Raw genomic sequence first — 20,422 nt, 5'->3', positions numbered from 1 at the left:
ACACATAACTACTAACTTACCTGTTCTCCATTAATGGAGTTCAAAGCTGCTGCTGGTCTACACAAACATGGAACTTCCAATAGAAATGCCACCAAAGAGCAAAATACCATTTCCTGAAAAGGCTGGGCTGGCTACATGATGCCCATCATGACCAAATAGTGCCACAACAGCTTTACAAACCCTACATATAGTTATCCTGAAACGAAGCACCTGTTTTGTGTTGCTTTATTGTAGACTGTTTCTATGGAGGAAGCCAGCAGCATTTCCCTGGTTCTACTTCCAAGAATGAGGAGCTGGACAGAAGCTGGACACATGCTCACTCTCCTCTTCATGGACAGATGTCCAGGGGAAAGAGACAGAAAACTAAAAAAAAGCCAAAAAGGAGTTAGTTGTGTCTCTGACATTGACACTTGAAGGACCAGGTCTGCAGAATACATGTCAGACTGCTCTTACCTCTGATCTGGACAACATAAAAAATTACATTAGGTGATACAAGAGTTTCCCTTTTTCTTACATTATATTCAAATGGAATTTGTATATGACTTCAGAAGAGCTGTAACTTTTTGGTCACTGGGACTGGATGGACCCAGTCATCTGCTCAAGAAAGCATGTCTCAGGTTCAGCGTTGTAGAGGTCACAGAGACTTCAAAACTGTACAAATAGGAATAAAATTACTCTTCAGGCAGCACCACACAAAAGCAAACAGTTTGCCATTGCATGCTGCAGCAGCAGCACTGGGTGCCCAGCTCAGGCTTCAGAAATCATGGTCCACTGGTGACCTCCAACAAAATAGCTTCATGTCCCATGCTGTGTTTTTCTCATCTTTCAATACAATCCTCTGTAAAGCACCTTTATAGTGCATGCACTGTGAAGTGTTTTAGCAATGTCACACTTGTCATTGTGACAGCTGACCCAGGTGAAACACAGGAGGGCTTTACACCCAGGATTTTGTTTCCCATTGCTCTGAGGATGCTTCCCCAATGCTCCCAGAGGAGCTTCCTCCTCCACAGCTGAAACCCTGTTGGGTTTTCTGCCCCACAAAGCCTCCTATCCATCAGCACAGATGTCCTCAGCACCCAGAGGTTACCCTGACAGTAGCTGCAGAGAGTGAGAAAAGGAACTAATTGTTTGAAAGAGGGTGGAAAGTTGCAAATAATGGGTTACACAGTAGCTGACCTGCTTTAAACCACCTTTTGGTGCATCTGCTTCTCTTCAGTGACTTTACACAGACTTTACATTTTAGGTGAACTGAATTATGCCCAAGGTATGTTTAGGCATCTACAGCAGATAATGCAAATATGTCAAAACCAGTTGCTATTGTCTTACAATCTGGCAGTCTATGCAGAGATTTCTGAAATGATTTCTACATGTATCTCTGAATATCATCGTGCTCAATTTGTAAGAAAACAGCCAGCACACCAGCAAGAATAAATCAGCATCTCCACCAAAGTCCAAAATAGCCTCTTGCAACAAGCCATCGTGCTTAAGGTTGCAATGTTTTCCCCATTATCGTCTAAACTCAGTTCCTCACTGACAGCTCCTACCAGAGACCTTGCTCCCACCAGTCTGCTGGAGCTCATCCAGCTGCCTGTGCCTGCCGTGGGAAGGGACACACCAGGCTCCAGCTTCAACAGAGGAGCACAAGTCTCTTCCACAACTCCTCTGGATTTGGAAAGGGATGTTTCCAAATGCTGTCAGCACCAACCCTTCAATGCTGTTTCTTCAGCTGGCCTTTGATGAATGCTGGTGAGCTAGACAGAGAGCAAGCCCTCTGGGAACACAAATGGAGTGCCAGCACCACCCACTGCCAGTAAAGGAATTCCTGACACACACACAGGGCCAGGGGAAAGCTCTGTGACTCTGCCCTGAGACAGCTGTCTGTCATAACAAACACCATCTCCTTCCCTCGCTCTGCTCTTCTTTCCAAATTAAATAGGAAGGGAATTACCTCACACCCCCTCAAAAAAAGGCTTGGTCTTGTTCAAATAGAAACATGGGTTGCCTGGGCTGGCTCCAACACTAAATCTAATTAACAGAAGAACAGAGCTGAAATAAACACAGGAGAAGTTGCTTATTTTCTAAATAAGACTAAATTTATTCATTACCCTAGTAAAAACAAAGTTTGGATTACAAGTGTCTGAACAGTATAAAAGTACAAAACAGGTTCCATAGATTTCTAATACATTAATACAAAGTGCATGACTACTCATTTTGCATTACTACCGGGAATGGAAGAGGTGGGAGGGAGTAGGGGAAGCAGTTGGCGGTTGAAATCTAGCAATAAATAAATAAATACAGAAGAGATGATCCGTATCAGAGCACATCCTACCACCAACACTGCAGCCTTCTTAGGTGTACAGAATTACTGATGCCAAAAACACAAATTCACATGAAATGGGTGTCTGCAAACACAGTGAGGACTCTTGCTCAAGCCCTTATTAGACACGACCAACCTAGTTATGCCCTTATACAATCAAGTATCCATTGTAGCTATGGCTGGACTCAGTGGGCTTAGGTCTTTTCCAACCTGAACGATTCTATTTGGTTGAGAATAAAAGCAAGGTAAAGCAGCTTTGTCCTCCCTTAAGAGCCCCAGAGTTTAGGAAAAGCAAAATGCGTCCAAGGAAAGCTCTAAGCTGTAAGGCTGTGAATAAGTCAAAGCCCTGTTTCCCCTGATTTTCTTTCTCTCCAGAGATTGGCTGACCCAACAGGAGAGGAAAAAAGAAAGAAAAAAAAAGCTTTGAGGGTAGAGGCTCCTCTTAAAACCTGCATATCTTTCCCTATCTATATTTTCATTTGCTAAGTATTCCCATTTCAGGAGACTACATGGAAATCCAGTCCTAAACCCTACCCACCACAGTATTATGCCAATGACTCTCACAAAAAAGGAAAGCTTAGAATCATAGAATATGCTGAGTTGAGGGACCCATCAGGACCGACTCCAACTCCTGGCCCTACACAGGACACCACAAGAATCACACCATGTAGCAATCCATTGTAGGATATCCCAAAAGAGTAATAGTAAAAAACAATCCTCCCTCCCCCTAAAACCAGGAATAAAAACAACCAAACAAAAAGCAGAATTCCCAACTCACACAAATAAAACCTTCATAAAAGGAACGGGAAGCGACTGGGAGCTAAAACTGCAGCACAACCTTCCAGGAAGCTGCTTCCACCCTAGAGGCATAGCAGAGTTTGAAGGAGTGTCACAACGATTTGCACATGAGTTTGTCTGGGAATCTGTGTAGAAAGTATTATCTTTTGATCACATATGCAAACAGAGCTGCTGCCTTGATTCAGCACAGCACCATTCTTAGCAGAACTTTTCAGATTCAGTATTCACAAAAGTGTTGACCTGGCAGTTGCTTAAACAAACAAACCGGAAAAAAAAAACCAAACCAACAAAACCCAAACACAGAGAAGCACTGCTGGGGAAGGGTTTCAAAACAGTTATTGTGAATCCAAACCCCAGACTGCAACCAGACTACGTCCCTGGACCAGAGCCTAATTTGCTTAGCAAGGGGTTTGGTTCTTTGTCAGGTCCAAAACCAGGAGTCTTGTTTGTGGTCACATTCCAGCTGCACTGGGCCTACAGAGAGCAGTTACTCAGTTTTGGCTGCCATCTACACCTGACTTGGGCATCAAGGGGTTTCTTGGTCCATCTCTAACCACCTGGGGTTACTATACCAAGCCCAGGGTGGCTGCTGCTGGCTTTAAAAAAGTAACCTCCCATTTTGCTATGTTCAGTTCTTAGGTAAATCTTAATCCTTAGCTAAGGCTCTCCCACCCCTTCTCAAGAGGACTTTTATGCTGGAGGCCTTCTCAGATAGCTACCACTTGAAGTAGAGATGTCTGCAGATTACCAGTCTGTGTCACATGGGAGGGATGAAATATTTGTCTTTGTTATGTCAGTAGTACAGGGTGAAATCACCACACCTTTAAAAATATATATTCATATAACTAGAAAGGTGACTTATAACATTTCTATGTATTAATTCATCTTATTGACTCATACATGTCTAAGAATGAAATATTTTCTTGGGAATTTAGGAAGTTTGCCAACCAACTTTTAAAGAAAGAAAAAAAAAACCCAAAAGGCTTACAACCACTGCTTCTTTCAGTACAGAAACATGAACTACATATACTTTAATATACAAACCCCATCCTCATATTCACTTGGGAAGTGAGTGTGGGGGAAAATTAGACAACCTTGCAGCAGCATTCAGCTTTGCCAAGTGTTCCATAGCATCTTAAATATTATGTACAGTCTTTCTGAAAGGATACAAACTGGCTTCAGAGTTTGTGGAATCGTAGCAGTAAAACCCAAAACAGTTCCAGGGAATAGTCTTTTGGCAGCATAGCAGGTGTCCAAAGTGAACAGTCACTTTTCTAGTATTTTTCCAGAGAATAAGAGGATCTGTATAACCTTCTGCAGCTATCCAAGGAAGTCACCACTCCTCTTGGGTGGAGATTGCTGGAGATTGGGGTCCTTCTTGTTCTGGCTTTTCAGTGGCAGACTTTTTATTGCTACAACAAGGTTTGAAGAGATGAGTGTCTATGAGGACTTCTCCAAAACGCCCTTTGTAAATAATTCCACAGCAGACTTTTTGCCTGGAAGAAATGGCAGGGAGACAGATAGTTAGTTTAGAATATACAGAATTCACAAACATGCAAAAAGCAAGTCTGACCCCAGACACTACTTTATTGAGCCTCCAGCCCAGAGGACAGTGACAAAAAGACTGCTCACAAACAGTAAACAAGTCTGTGTCTAAATCCACAACAGGTCTTGGGGGGGGGGCGGGCAGCAGGGAAACAACAAAGAAAAAAAGAAAAAGCCTAAACATGCCTGTACAAAAACCAAGTCTCCAACTTTGCTTCCCAGAGAAGTTTCAAACACAACCATATGGTCTGAACTAACCTTGGCTACAATGCACTTGCAAATATTATTTGAGAGGAGGCAGCAAAGTCACAACAATTTCAATTGAGCAATTAGCTAAACAAGGGATTACTGTGTCACAACATGCAATAAAAGATAACAAGCTCGTCAGCTCCCAGAAAACCTTGTGGTTTTCCTCCCACTCCAGAATTTTGTTGGTTTTTTTTGGTTTTTTGTTTTTTTTTTTTTTTTTTCCAAATGACTACCATCACAGGTCAACCAAATCACATGCTATGTTTTGCTGGCATGCTGGGAGCACTCTTGTATGTAGCAACACATCATATCTACAGGGCATAGTTTTAAGAAGATATAATGACAGACAGGAATATAATCTGCTATTCCCAAAAGCAGCAAAAATATTTCCCAGCAACTGTTTTAATGTTTAGGGAACTGAAGGGAGATAGGGGAAAATGTCTCAAACACAAGGCATTTCTTTCCAAGCATGAACAGACAGGTGTTGTAAATTATATCCTTACAGCAGATCAAGATGAAGAGGCAGAATCAAGCAGCACGTATGCAAAGTGAGCTTGCTGCCTGCACAGAGGGCAGGTTCTGCTGCTTTTTACCTTTTCCAGTAGGTGAGATCTAGGAAGGAGAACACTGGAGTTCTGCTGGCCCCAGCGCTCAGCTCCGTGTCAGAGCCATCGTCCGACTGGTTACTGTAACAGGGCGACTGAGCTGGGGAGGCACTTGAAGTTGTGCTGTGGGCATCAGAATCTGCAGGGCAAAGAAGAAATGCAAGGATCAGGACATGCATCCAACGACTTACCCTCCTCCTGACCTGCGGATGGGGAGCAGAGGCACAGATGTGCTTTAATTAACAAGAAAAACCCAACGACAACCCATTTATTTCACTTGCTCCTGCCTGTTTCAGCATAGAGAGTGTCAGGATTTGTGAAAGAGCCCTCTGAAGTGGAAGGAGTCCTTGTACATGAGGGATTGGAAAGAGGTTCAGGATCAGGCTTCAGTTTCTGGCTCTCAAACCTAGCCCTCACAGGCCACGCTCTGGCATCACTGGGAGATCCCTCAAGACAGCAAAGATCTGTGCTCCAGACTTTCTCTCTCACTGTACATTTTCTTTCTCACCCTTTCAGGTAAAGTGCTGCAAAGCTCTTCCCAATAGTGCATTATATATATATATTCTCATTATGTGTTAGGTAGTATTGAGCTTTTGCTGGATCAAGACCAGGAACGACAGACCCAGTACAGACACACACCTTAACAGTGTCTGCTCTCCCACCTTTCAGCTGCCATCTCTGGCAGCTACAGTGACAAAATTAAATTAACTGCAGGGCCTTGAATGAGGAGATAAAAGCTCATTGGGTCAGGGCTTTTACTGATTCTTTGGAGACTTTTCCTGACTAGGCAGGATAATTGAAAGAGAGAGACCGAGTAAGCAACAGTGAAGAAGCTGGAAGGTTTGCTTCAGAAGAAAAGCCTTAAGTACTGACACACATTTAGAGCATAACTGGTAGATGGTTTTGTTGGAAAGCTATGAATCCAAATCTCTTTGGAGAGTCCTTGTACTACTGGAAAGAAATCACTGAGACTGGCAGAGGGAAGGTATGATGGTAGGAATTTAAAGGGGGTGGGAGGTAAATCTATGTTTAAATTTGGAAGAAAAAGACTGCAATGTTTTTTGGGAAAAGAGAGCTGAAAATGGCCACAGCACATTACTGAAAGCTTCAGTTTCAATGAGATCTTTGCCCAAGATGTTCTTTCTAGGGATATGTAATTTAAATGTGGGACATAAGCTACAACTGCCTGCACTTTCAAGCCAGACTCCTCATGCCCCCTTGCCGCTTCCCCACCTCTGTCTTGCAGCCCACCCTGCACACAATCTCTTCCTTCTCATTCCACACCCTCCCAAAACTCTCAGAGGATAAGAGGCTGTGAAAACAGGGAGAGCCCAAATGTGGGAGTGCACAACCACATCCAGACAGTGATTCAGCTTGGCCAGTTCACAGTGAGCTGTGTTAGGGGAGGCTGAAGTTTACTGCCAGAATCTCTTTGGATCCACTTACTGTGCCGCTTGAATTCCTTTTGCAGTTTGCTAATTTGATTGCTCTTTATTCTGCTTCCAGAGAGAGTTTTCATTTTCTTTGGTTTCAATGTTGTTTTAAGGCTGGGTCCAGCCCTGGCATCTACCACCTAGGACAGAGAAAATGCATGTCTGAATACTTGTGCATCATGCTGAGGTATTGCCCCAGTCAAGACACAGGTATTGCCTTAGCAGGTGTTCTAAACCCCCCTAGTTAATGCAAGGCAGTTCTGTGCACTGACACTCTCCTGTTTCATTTAAATCTGGCTAAATCTCAGACTCTGCAAGAGGCTGAGCCCGCAGGAAAACACAGCAAACTAGTTTAATAAGCACATTTGGTTCTACTTTTGCCAACTTCCCAATTTTAACACATTCAGTTTAGAACCAAATAATTGTTTAAGCTAATACAGGTCCAGTTAAGAGTGTTTGCCAAGCGTTTGCCCTGTGGTTTTTTGGGGTTTTTTTAAGTCATAAATTTAACTTTTGAATAAAGCTAGTGGTAGTAATAACAATAGTTATGGCTCCCATTACTATCAAGGCATCCTGGATAAAAATTATTATACACACAAGGAATCCTGATCATCCTCCTAGCCTTAGGCCTGTATTGAATTAACTTATCAAAACAGAATATATGAGTGAAAATAGCTGCAAGATTATTAGTCATTGTAATTATCTGATTAAATGAGATTGATTAATGTGTTGCTTGAGCAAGTCACTTTGTTTGGGAAAAAAAACCCAACCAATTTTGGATAAAGGCCAAACTTGAATTTTTTTTTTTTTAATGTCATAAGATACTTTTGGATGAAGTTATGAGCTTTTGAAAACAAGGAATTACAAGGCAAGTTGGTCTGTGACTGCATCTCAGGCTTGCATAATCACCATTTGCACATAAGCAGGCAGTAGTAGTAAATACTCCAGGAGGGATTTAGAGATGCTGAGGGTGGAAAGGGAGAGTGTGGGTGAAAGAGCAAACCCCAATCCCCTGCCAGCACCTCCCCTCTCTAGAAAGAGTTAGTTTTGGAGCAGAAAAGAAATAAATTACTAACGTGATTCCAGTTTTTTTTGGATCCTGCTGGTAATTTTTTCCATCTTTTCACCAAAAGAACACAGGCATTGCAAATATCTCCTGAGCGAGCCTCGTGGAGCCTGGCACAAACAAAAGCAAAGATCACTTAACAACAGTTAATAAAAGCACTTGATAATAAAAGCACATCAAGAAATACAAAAACTGATGAATAAGAAGGGTTCTGAAATTCTGTTTTTCTGACATTAGAGTTCATCTGGGATGCTCAAACAGTGCCATTTAAAGACCAGGTCTCACTTTCAGAAAGCACTCTTCCTCTTCACAGAAATAAAAAGGTGTCACGATCTGCCTCCAGAGGGGCACTGAAAACACCAGTCCCATCACCTGCAGGTTTTGGAATCTTTTCCCCCAAAACCGAGACACAATTGCAGTGGATTGGTTCGTTTGGAGCAGGAGGAATAATCATGTTATTCAAACATACACTTGGGAACAAACATCAAAAGCTTACTCAGGTCTTAACTTTCCCACAGAGCTTCAAGGATGAGTAACAAACATCACCTAACGCACTCCCACACGAGCACAGGATAAGATTTCAGAAACAGCACTCACTGGAATGACAGCAATACTTGCTCCCTCCAACAAGCTTTCCTCAGGAATCATCTCTACAACTAATCCATGCTAAAAGAAATATAACAGGAAAACACTGCAGAACTTCCCAGCTAATTAAATAGGAAGACTTTGGATCATTTATAGATGAATGAGGCAGGCTCAGAAAAGCATTATTTGCCCAGTGTTCAGTCTGCATTTTTACCTTGGCAAACATATTTCAGATAGCACAACAACAATGATGCTGGTAAACTGCAAACTGCTTTACTGCAGTTAAAAACAACAACCACCAAAAAAAAAAGCAATGGATCTGCACACAGCCTTTGACTGCCAAGGACAGTAGTGAAGAAATATGATAAGGAAAACTGCCAGCACCAGACTTGTGTACAAAAATCCAAGGTAAATACAAAGCACTCTAAAGTTCACTACATGAAAAGAGTGTTTCTAGAAAAAGTGGGGGAAATTTCTGAATTTTATACAAAATTTCAAAACTCTTCGAAAGTATCCCAAAAATTTGAAAGATCACAGTAGCTGGTACAAGAAATCTCTAGTATTTATAGTTTTATTTACCAGTGCTTTCAAGTAACATTACCTAACTGGAAAGCTAATCACTCTCCAAGAGAATGGTTTTCCAATAAGAAGTTTTAATAACACATTGCTATGTCCTATTTGAACAGAGATACCAATATTTGTAACAGGGTATTCTGCATAAACCCTGCTGAAACTGCTCAATATTTACTCATCAAGTTTTATCTAACATTCTTGAATTTTCAGAGCCACAGAAAGCCCCCATGGATGTGTAGAGTTCATTATTTTATGTAGGTGTTTACACCTCTATGGAACCAGCAAAAAATGCACAATCTGAGAAAAATCTAAAATCCCTGCATCTGCTGTGAGGTGGGAGAGACAGGAACCTGATCCTTTGTTGCTATGAATTACCAGCTCTCCCTTGGCAGTGACAACAGACTGAAAATCAAATGGTCCCATGCAGAGCAGCAGAGGATCCAGCCCCTCCTGGTGTGCCCAGGAAAGCTGTGAGGAAGCTGAAGGCAGCTTCTCCCACCACTCCCCTCTGCTAACCTAATCTTTCAGGCTTTCAGAGCAAGAAGGACACTACATCAGGCTTGCAGCTTAGAGATCAATGCCAAAACTGCTGAGCAAGGTGGGAATCTTACCCAAAACAATTCTGGAAATCCTTTTCATAACGTTTGCTGTCAGTGAAACGAGAACTGGAAGACTTAGCTCTGCAAATACAGCAGCCCTCTATACTCCGGTACATCTTCGGTTTGTGAAAGCCAAACATCTTTTCCTCCCAGCTGTACCCTGTGAAAACAAACAGAAACTGCTGTTAATTATCACTGTTAGATAATGAAAGAAAAAAACTGCTAGATTAGGGCATAGTTTTTTTATCCCACGTTGCCTCAGAAGAACAGATGCGCCTATAATGCAGTTGTTAAAAAAATTATATAATTAACAGCTGGAATATTAAGCAATACCCAGCAGGACCCACAACAAGCTCATTTACTGCAGAAATCTACTCCAAGGGCACATCTACAGGCAGCACCACCCAGATGTGTGAATGCAGCCAGCCTGGCCACTGAAAGCCCTGTGCATGCGGCAGAACAGGCTGCAGGACAGGCCATGTGTCCAAGCCATGGATGAGGAGCTGGCAGCTGAACTCTGGGTCAGCTGAACTACTTCATTACCACCACTGGTGCTGGGTGGAAACACCCCTGGCAAACTTTGCTGAGAGTGAGTAGGAGTCATTTTAAATGAGCTGCAGTCATACCCCCGGGCTGTAGGGCAGACATACCTGAAAAGCTGCTCTAAAAACAGCAGGGTGGAGTCCCACCCAGCCCTCAATGGCCCTGTCTGCACTGCAGGACCCGGGAGCACCTCTCTGTTCTCAGGGCCTGGGTGAGCATCCCAGCTCCATGTCAGCACATGCTCTGTTCTCAGCCTCCTGCCTTCCCCACCCTGCTTTCCATGGGAAGGAAACCTAGCTAGGAAAGAAAGGGCCAGGGAGCAGGACCCTGGGGCACATCTCAGCATGTGCCGACCACACATGCCCTGCCAAAAGGATGGAACTCCAGTTACAGGGAAGTTGTTGCTTCGAAACCACCAGCTCTGCAAACTTGGTGCCAGCCCAGAAAGCTGAGAATGCCCTCCTGCTCCTGATCCTATTCTTTTCAGTACACCAAGGATGGGATTTGCTATCAGAGCAGGTATCATACAGTGGAGCCATTTCCCAGGGAGAAACTTCTCAAGTTAGTCACTGCAGTCACCATGACCCCCCACCAAACCAGCTCAGCCCCAAGCTGGTGGTTGCCCAGTGCAGACCCCTGTCAGGCACAGTCTGACACAGCATGAGGCACTGCCAGAGCAAACAGGGTTCCCACAGCGCTTCAAAAACCCAAACCAACAACTGAGCAAAGCTGCTGCTCTCCTGGCACTGGGCCTGGACACACAGCAAGTCCTCACAGGCCACACAGCATCAGTCTCATAATGCAGGCAAGGATGGTTCCAAGATGTTCTCTTTTGAACAGACCCTGGTGCAAGGTTTGCCTCCACCACCTGCTGCAAGGAGTGAGCAGCCACCTCTGCTGCTCACCACACACCAAGGACTCAGGGAGGGGACAGGCTGCAAGAGGCTCCAGGAGAATAGGTTCCCCCTGCTTTAAAAAAATTAAAATTGGATGGAGCCATGCAAATAACACAACATTTCCCTCTCTTTCCTTAACAAAGGCCAAGCTGCTGAATTCTTTAAGAAGCTAACAAAAAAAACAAAAAACAAAAAAAAAAAAAACAAAACCACAAACTACTGAATGACCCAGCAGCTCAGGAAGGACTTTCAGGAGAGGAGCAACTGTGGTGAGGGGGAACTCAGTCACTTCTCAGTCACTTCTCAGTCCCAGGTACTACCAAGTCCCAGTAACCCAACTCAGGTTACAGGTTAACGTTTGTGGCATAGGCATCTGTCCCCAAATCTTCCACCTTCAGAAAGGTAAGGGCTGTAATCCTTTTACCCTCCAGTAGTACAGAGAAAAATCATCTGAAATCTTGTGCCTACACTGCCAGGACTTGCCACATCATTATGGCAATAAAATATTTTGAAAGAGAGGTTCAGGTGAGGTCAGAAACATGCTTCCACAAAATGATCATACTCAGCATCATGCTCACCTGACTGACAGGGGGATGGTGTGCAACAGGAAAAGATCCTGCACTCTTCTGTGGGACCACAGCAAAAGCCAGGGAACCACCAAGGCCCAGGCACAGTCCTGTGCAGAGGTGAAAATACATCCCCCAACCCCAGGGGGGAAGATCAAGACTACAGGAGCACGGCAAAATAAACATGCAGTTTCCCAGGCACTCGAGAACAAGAGAAAAGTAAAAATTGTATCCAATATTGTTGGCCAATACTCTGACACAAAATCCATCAAGGAACCTGTTTCCAGCTGAAAGTGTGCCTTTTGCATTTCAGTCTAGCATATACGAGACCACCTGGGGCTCACTGAGGTTGTGGCTCTTTGCAATTACTACTGCACCAACATTTAGGAAGACTCAGCTCTCCATAAAGCTTGTCTTGACTTGTAGAGCCTGTTGATGGCAAGGCACTTGCTCAAGCTGAATGCCAAGGAGATCCTCCAGGCCTAGGAGAGAGATGGAGAGGATAAGTCCTTCCTTTCCTCCTGTCCCAGGTCATGCTGTCTTCCACAGGCTTGAAGTGCTGAATTCCTTTTTTCACATTTACAGCCCAAGGAGCTCACCTAGGGCTACGTTCCCTCAAGGTTAACTTGTGCAAATACCCAGCAAAGTCACCCCAAAAGGAGTCAGGCTTTTTAGGAGATTCACTGCTCCCTGTATTAGTACTGTATTAGTACAGCATTGGCCTGAAGGCCAGGAGTAGATCTAGTAAGAAAAAGAAGGTATCCAAGTAGTGACCTGCTGAATGGACTCATGGAGGGATGGTTAGTCTCAGAACTACTCTCAGCCCCTGCTGGATGTGCAGCTAATGAATGCACAGCCAAATCAGGTAAACATTCCTGGCTTGTCAAGAAAATAAACAACAGAGTATCTAGGCAAACACTGAGTATTTAGTTTCTTAGCACCTGATGTGCTTCTTCAGGAGATACTCTTGAGGACGTTGCTCGACAAGCCTCAGGAGATCCAACAGCATGCTCACCTGGGAATTTTCAATTTCCAAACAGCAATTTTAGATCTTGTTTGACTACTCCAATGTTAAATCTGTGATCTGGTAATTTTCTTTAGAAAGTCAAACACTAACTGCAGACACAAAGTTCACCCGCGCTGCCAAATTTAAGCGGCAAGAAAATCTTGACTGCTACGTGGCAAGAAACAACTATCAACAATGCAGTTTACTTTTACTTTCTAACCAAGTTTCTTCTAGGAATCCAGACAGTGATAAGATGATCTCTGTCACCAGCTGGTATTTACACCACAGTAGAATAAGATGCATGTTTTACAATCAATGTTCTGGCAAAGACGGGAAAACACATATATTCTGAAAATATTTTGGCTTGCATCATTGCTGCCATTCTCACAGGAGCAGCCTTTCAACACCATCCTTCAATAGAAGGGAAACTAGTGCCATCTGTTTCCCACTTGATGAATGGTCAGCAATGGTATTACCACACATCATGCCTGAATGGGGAAGAGCTAGTAGCAAAACCACAAGTTAAACAGATTTCTCTGACAACTGCATCCAAGTGCAGTTATAAATGGAAGGCGTCAGTCCAGTTACACATTTAATCCTAAACAGTTGCCATTTGACCATTATACACTAAATTTTCTGTCAGCTGGAGAGCTTAATAGCTAATATGGACTTAGAAGTAAATATGACTGTGCCATTTAAAAGGTTTAACTTGAAAGCTTTGCAATTTAGATATTGAATTAGAACGAGGGAGTTGGGATGCCAGCTGCCCTAACACCTGAATCTTAGCTGTGGAACTTTAACCATGCAAAATTTGGGACAGATCAAAAAAGATGGCAAGTAGAAACTAAGTACCTTGCCTAGAAGTTAAAAAGCACTACATAACATAATTCTGCCACATCTAAGCATGTTATTAATGCTATTTAACTTCGTTATTATTTGCCAAATTTAAGCATGTTATAAAAATGTATCAGCAGTTGCACAGAAGTGAAGGACAGATCTCCAAAAAAGAATCAGAAATCTTAGCAGAGCGTTACCTGTCATTCTGCAGAAATGAAGATTTACCTGCACTAGTGAGAAAGCAGTATTCCCCCAAGCCAGGGGAAAAATGATCCTCTTCCCTCCCTGGTGTCCCTCTCCACAGCTTCTCCTTGCAGAAGTTACTATTCCCTCGAGTTCTGCTTTATACAACTGCTTTAGCAACCTGAATGAACTCAGAAAAGTCTCCAGGAAAATGCTCTCACCATTCTTCTGCCCTCTCACTTTTGAAAAAGCAGCATCAGAAATAGAAACTTGTCTTGCAAAAGAGAACAGTAAAGTCAGGAAGAGAAAAAGTAATGGGAAATAAAGAAAAAAAAAATCCCCACACCCTGCTTATTACCTTTGTGAAAGGCTGGTACAAAGAAGCATGTGTGTGAAAATGGTTTCATGTTTTTGTTACCTGTCAGGACTAGAATTTGGTGCTTAATTTTCTTTGCAAAATTTAATTTGACGATCTAAATTAAAAGGAGGCATTGCTTCAGATGCTCATTAAGTTTTCAAGTTAGGGAAGAACTTCTGAACTCTTTCAGATCTTAAAGTAAGCTGAGCCACTTTCATTTGCTTTTCCAGATTCCTTCTGCATTCTTTCTGATCACCCAAGAAGAATGAAAACCTTTTATAATAGAAAGGATGGAATTCCTAGAAGACAGGCATGTCTCCCTTTGTAACACAATTACCAGGCCAGTGGGAACGAACATGCTCACCTGCTTCTTGCAAAGCTGAAAGAGAAACATTCCCAGGAGTTACAGGAGACCAGAGGCATGCCAGTCCAAATACATAGTATCCTCTTCCCTTCCCATCTCCCCTCTCTGACCTGGGATCATTCACCCTTTGTGCAACCCAGAACTGCCAGTACCTTTGCTGGAGAGGAGAACAACGATTTGATTTCCCTTTCTGTGTACACAACAGCCCTGGCACAGCCTCCCTGAAGCTGGGCTAAAGAAAAATACCATCTACCCTACATATGTTAATGCAGCCGGTTCCTGTCAGTAAAAATCTCACAATTGTCATCCCTACAGCATTTCATTGGAACTAAGAAACACGGCCAAAATTACACCTTTTTTTTCTTTTTTCTTTTAAAGAGAACTAAACAGATGCCTTAATATAGAAAGAACACAGGTGCTCTGGCTTTTGCATCTGCAAGAGCCTACACCCAGGCACATGCACACACATGAAAAATGCTCCCAGAGCTGCCTACGGCGCCAGAAGCAGAGTTGCCCATCTCACAATAAATTCTTGAGCCTGTCCCTCTGCTGAAATAAACTGCAATACCTCTACTGCAAATCAACTGCAAGACAGAGAACTGTACATCAACAAGAGGACCTGATCTGTATCAGAGACTCAACATAAACATACCTCCCCTGAGTTCACAGGCTGCTGCAAAAAACCCTTGGAAGAGAAGTTAAGATTGGATCCATCAAAAAAAAAAAAAAAAAGAGTATATTTTAACATGCACAGAGCCAGAATGCTCCAAGAATGGTAAGAGACCAATCTAATTAGAGTCATCTCAAATTGCAACTTAAGTATCTGCAAAAATATTTTTTACAGTCATCTCTCTTTAGTTTAAAACAGAGGTACTAATAACCAACAACCATAACCTTGGAACTGCGCATACTGTATGCTCTTCTGGTCCCCTATATCCCCAGATTTTCCTTGCACTTTTCTTTCTCTCTCCCCCCAAAACAACTTTACTTGGAGGAAAGCTGTATTTACCAGGAACATCTGAATGTCATAGCATGCTTTCACTTGATGAGTTCAGCAAAACCAGAAAAGGTCAAAACCATATCTTCAGGAATCTTTCCTCTGACAAAATAAGTAAGTCACTCTTGCTGGTAGATGTCCACAGCTACTGTTGTGTGCTCAGTGCTGAAGTGAAATCTCAGCACAGCCAGTGCACCTAGCAGCAACTATGCATGTATCAAAAATCAAATTGGACACTTCTTTCCCATGTTTGAGTCTCCATGGCATCCTAGCTGGATCCCAAGCTGTTCCGAGTTACATTTGCAGAAGCAGACAAGTCACAAAGAAGCGTACTCACCTGTTGGATCTTCCCTGGGAAGGAAGTCCCTAACTCATTTGAGCTAGAGACCTGAAAGGCTAAGCCACATGGGTGTTCCTCTGAGCTGCCATGTGGTTCGTACTCCAGAAGGGATAGGCCAAAGCATGAAAACAATAATCAGCAAGATTTGCATAAGGGGAAAAAAGATTCCAAACCTGTCCCACCTGCAGACATTCCATCTTGAAAGATGAGTTCCCCCTGCCTGAAACTCCTATTGCATAACTTACACCACGCTCAGCCTGAGCATGAGCCCAGCAGGGAAAACCGGGATGTTTTCAGACATGTGCTGGAGTTTGGTCTGTGATGCTTATCTGAGTGCAGTCACCACAGCTGTGATGATGCTGTCTGCAAGCACCTGCTACTGAAAAAGCATCACAGCCACTTCGGATCACGAGACACTGAACAGCTCTGGTCTGTATTTTTTGGCTAGGTTCTTTTATGTTGTTTTTAAAGAGGATAACATACCTGGATGGAGACTTAAACAGAAGGAGCAGCAATTATTTGGCAGAACAACTGAAGTAACTTCATTAAAAAGGATACTTTTCCATGTCCTTAAGCAGTATTACTGGTCATTTCACTTGGACTTTGGACTGAGCACATTCTACAGAAATGCAAAGGCTTGAGTTGTGAAATGGAGCCCTGCCTGGGCAATTTTGAAGTCCCAGCTCACTGGCTTCTTCTTTGTGTTAAAAAGCAAGTGCTACAGGGGGTGCAAGAATGAAGCTGATTGTCAAGTAGGACGCTGTGGATGTCATTCATGTCATTATGAGAGAGGTACAAGAAATGAGGTGTTAAGAATCAATGCAAAGCAGAGTTAGCTAACACAGAAAGAGCTGCACCAGTGAGACAACAAACCGTCACAGTTTTAACTTTATTTATAGCCTCCGTGAATTTATCAGCTTTTTTAACATCTTATGCAAAGAAGCCACCGATATTTTCTTCTTAAAGGAATACTGAATACATCGGCAATTAGCTTCTTTCAGAGAATGAACTGAGGAGGAATTTTTCCCAGAGGCTCTGGCACTCAATCCCACCTACTTTCAGTGGGAGCTGGATGTTGAATGCCTGTGGGTGTGCTTGAAAATCCCGACTTGTTACTTGCTGCTTTTCTACCAGGTACCACAGATTCCAAGAAGCTCCTAGAGCTCCTAGAGCTCACCTGTGTACCAAAGGAGCTGAGTGTCCACTGGTATCAGCAGAAACGTTTCCAGTTCACTCTCTGTCCCTATGGCGCAGAGTTTGTGCAATCTCTAATTTTAAAAAGCTGTAAACTACAGAGTGGATCTGTCTGCCTGCAGGCTGGTGAGAAGGGGGTGTGCACACCCTGCACACGGCTGCCAGGAGCAGTCTCAGCTTTGGAAGCAAGCACACAGCAGTAAAGGAGTTTGCTGAGGAACCATCACCCTCACCGACTGCCTTGTCCAAAGAGAGAAGCACTTGTGTGAAGCACGGCTGTCAGCCTGCCACCTTCCCAAGGGCCAAATTAAAGTAAAAAAGAGCATCACAGGCTGTGCTCAGGCACAACCACCGCTGCTGGAGTCAGGGGCTCAGTGCAGGACGCTGGGCCTTCTCCTGCCGCTCCCGAGCCACGAGGGGACGGTGGCACGGCCCGGCCTCCAGCGCAGGCAGACACGTGTTCAGGGCACGGCAGCGGGCAGCATCCTGCATCGGCTGCCTGCACAGCCACAGCGCCGGGGGGCAGCTCCCAAGTTTTTTGCAATTGTAATGTTAATTGAATAATTTAGGTCCGAAGGACGGGCCATCAGTCGGGGACGAGGCTCTTTGTAGGACGAACCGGGGTTGTTCCCGCCAGGAAAGCGCCGCGGGGTGGGCTCCGGGGCAGGCGGGATTCAGCCTCGCTCGCTGCGTGCGGCACAGCCCGAGTAAACAACAGGTTTGGCAGGTCCCTTTAAATCCCCTCAGCTACACGCATCCGGACAGGGGGGTAGGACAGGAGACGGCAACTTTTATCTCGCCAAAGCGACAGCGCAACGAGGAGCGCTTTCCTGGCGCAGGACGGTGACTTTAAAACAAAACAAAAACCCACCAAACCCTAAATAACAACGGTAAAAAACGCCCCAAAAGGCAGAGCTCGGTCGCGCCGCTCCCGCCGGGCACCGCGTGGCCCCGGGCACGGCCCCGCTCCCCCGTTAGCGCCGGCGGCCGGAGCGGCGGCCGGAGCCGGGGCCGGGCGGGCGGCGGCGCCGGGAACAAAGACCCCCCCGGGGCACACGACCTACTTTCGCGGGCGGCCCCGCCGGTCAGGTGGAGCCGCGGGAGCGCACACGCGGGTGGCCACAGCCCCCCCCCACGCCCTGCGCGGGGCTGCCAAGCGCTCAACTCGCCGAAAGACGAGTAAAATCAAAAATAAATTAGAAGAGCACAGGAAGGGGAAGGCGGCGCGCCAGGGAGGAAAGCCCCGAGCGCGGAGGTGGGCGCTGCGAGGCGGCCCCCGCGCTGCAAACGCCGCCCCACCACGCGGTCGCGGAGCAGCCGCCCCATCCGGCGCGGGGGGAGCGGCGGGAAGCAGGGATGGAGCCGCGGCCGCACCGCCGAGCACCGGGACCCCCGTTCCGCCGCGGTGACGACCGTGTCCCGCCGCCCCCGTCCTTCCCCCCCCCCGCCCCGCGCCGGTTCCTCATGGCTCGGCCCTGACGTAATTCAAACATGGCAACAGTTTCACTTCAAAGGGCCGTCGCAGACCTCCCGGCAACGCGGGCACGCCGCGACGGGGGCAAGGCGGACCCCAGACCCCGGGGCAACCTCGGGGCGGCGGCCGGGGCCCGCCCGCCCCAGCGCCGTGCGTGCGGCGCAGAGCCGCGCGGAGCGCGCCCGCAGCCAAAGTTTCACCGCCCCTCCAAACTCCTCCAAAACCGGCAGGCAGCCCCTAAAAAACAGCGTCCCGCGCACGACAAGTGTCACCCCACCGACACTCGGCACCCCGGGGCCGAGCCCCCGCCGGGCGCGGAGCAGCGCTTTCCCCCGGCGCGCCGGGGAGCCGCGCCGCCCGCAGCACATGCGAGCCCTTTGTTTTCCCTGCAGCCGGGCGCTGCCTACGTGCCGCGCCGGGGGCACGCCGCTCGCCCCGCCGCCCTCCGGAGCCCCGAGTTAAAACTTGTTGGCGCCGGGCGCGGGCACACGCCGGCAAGAACGGGAGCCGCTTGCACTGGCACCGAGCTACGGAGCGGCAGGACGCCATCGCCGCCCGCCGCACCGTCCCCGCGCCGGCAACGCCGCGCACCGGGCCGGGGGCAGCACGGGGAAGGCCCCACGCCGCGACCTGTGCGACCGACAGCACGTGTCCCGCCAGCCCACAGCCGCACATTTTGCTCCTCTGCAGCGTGCACGGACTCCGACTCCCCCGCAATTACTAATGATAACTGGAAACAATAAGAACTGCCCCGCTCTCCCCACGTGAAACACGGGGAGAGAGGGATGGCGGGCACCGGCAGGTCCTCCTCCCATCCGCCACGCCGCTGGCACCAACTTGAGCGCGGCCGCTACAGGTGTGCGCTGCGGGGCGCGCCGGGGCCGCACCTGCGGCACCCGCTCCGCACCGGCGGGGCCACGCCACCCGCGTGGCGAGCCAGGGCAGCCGCGGCCCGGGAAAGGCGCCCTGCAGCCCGTCATGGCCAAACAGCCAGGTTTTCCAAAGCCGCTCCGCACCCTGGAACTGTTTTTGGAGTTAAATTACGGGGAAGTGCTTACTCTTTTCTCCTAAAGACTTGGAGATTTAACCGTACTTTGGGATGGGGGGCAAAAGTCAAGAGTTCTAGGGATGGGTCCGCAACAATGCGGGAGGCGTTCCTCTCCGGTCGCGCATCCTTTAAAACTCTACTAATCGAAGAAAAACCCGGGCGCAACGCCGCTCGCAGCAGCCACACGCGTGTCAAAGTGTTTCAAGGCGGCAAAGTCTTTTTACCGCCGCAAAACTACGGATAAGCTCCGGGAAGTAACTTGGAATGAACACAAACGAACGGCTGCTGGAAAACAAAAATAAATCCCCACACCACCAAAAAAAAAAAAAAAGAGAGAAGGAACCCACCAAGAGCGAACAACACCAAACAACAAAAAAACCCCGAAAAACAAGAAGCAAGCAGGCACAGAAGTCGGTTCGAGCCCGCCCGGGGGAAAGGGAAGGCATCACTCACCGCCGCGCTGCGCCCACCAACACCCGTGCGGTGCGCGGCGCTCCCGCCGCTGCGCGCGCTCCCGGCTCCCCGCGCTCTGCCGCCGGCGCGGGCGGCCGCGCGAGCCCCCCCACGCCCCGCCCCCGCGCCCGCCCCTCGGCCGCTCTGCGCAGGCGCCGTTCCCACGGCTCCGTTCTCATCAATCGGGCCCCACCGGCTGCGCGCGCCCCATTGTCCTTTTAAGGCAGAAAGGGCCGCGCGGGAAGCGCGCGAGGGGGCGGCGCCCGCCGTGACGGCGGAGGTGACTTCACGCGCGCGCGCCCCCGCCCCGCACCTGCCTCGCGCCGCCCCGCCCCGCCCGGCGCCGGAACGGCCCCGCGGGACCGCCCCGCAAACACAGCCCGAAACACAGCA

General features: G+C 47.0%; 1 protein-coding gene across 1 annotated transcript; it reads right to left on the bottom strand.

Annotated features, from left to right (window-relative positions):
* Window positions 1–2,141: 2,141 nt before the first annotated feature.
* SINHCAF (SIN3-HDAC complex associated factor) lies at window positions 2,142–20,134 on the bottom strand. The gene is made up of 6 exons (XM_084205819.1): window positions 20,030–20,134; window positions 9,783–9,930; window positions 8,024–8,123; window positions 6,961–7,087; window positions 5,503–5,653; window positions 2,142–4,611 (listed from the first exon to the last, which is right to left on the bottom strand). Exons 2-6 carry the CDS (start codon window positions 9,908–9,910, stop codon window positions 4,449–4,451), a joined length of 669 nt encoding a protein of 222 aa, XP_084061945.1. The 5' UTR covers window positions 9,911–9,930; window positions 20,030–20,134; the 3' UTR covers window positions 2,142–4,448.
* Between the last annotated feature and the right edge of the window lie 288 nt (window positions 20,135–20,422).

Source organism: Fringilla coelebs (assembly GCF_963513975.1).
Source record: "Fringilla coelebs genome assembly, chromosome: 5".
NCBI classification, from domain to species: domain Eukaryota; kingdom Metazoa; phylum Chordata; class Aves; order Passeriformes; family Fringillidae; genus Fringilla; species Fringilla coelebs.
The sequence above is the reverse complement of the archived record's forward strand: the minus strand, read 5'-3'. Positions and strand labels throughout refer to the sequence as shown.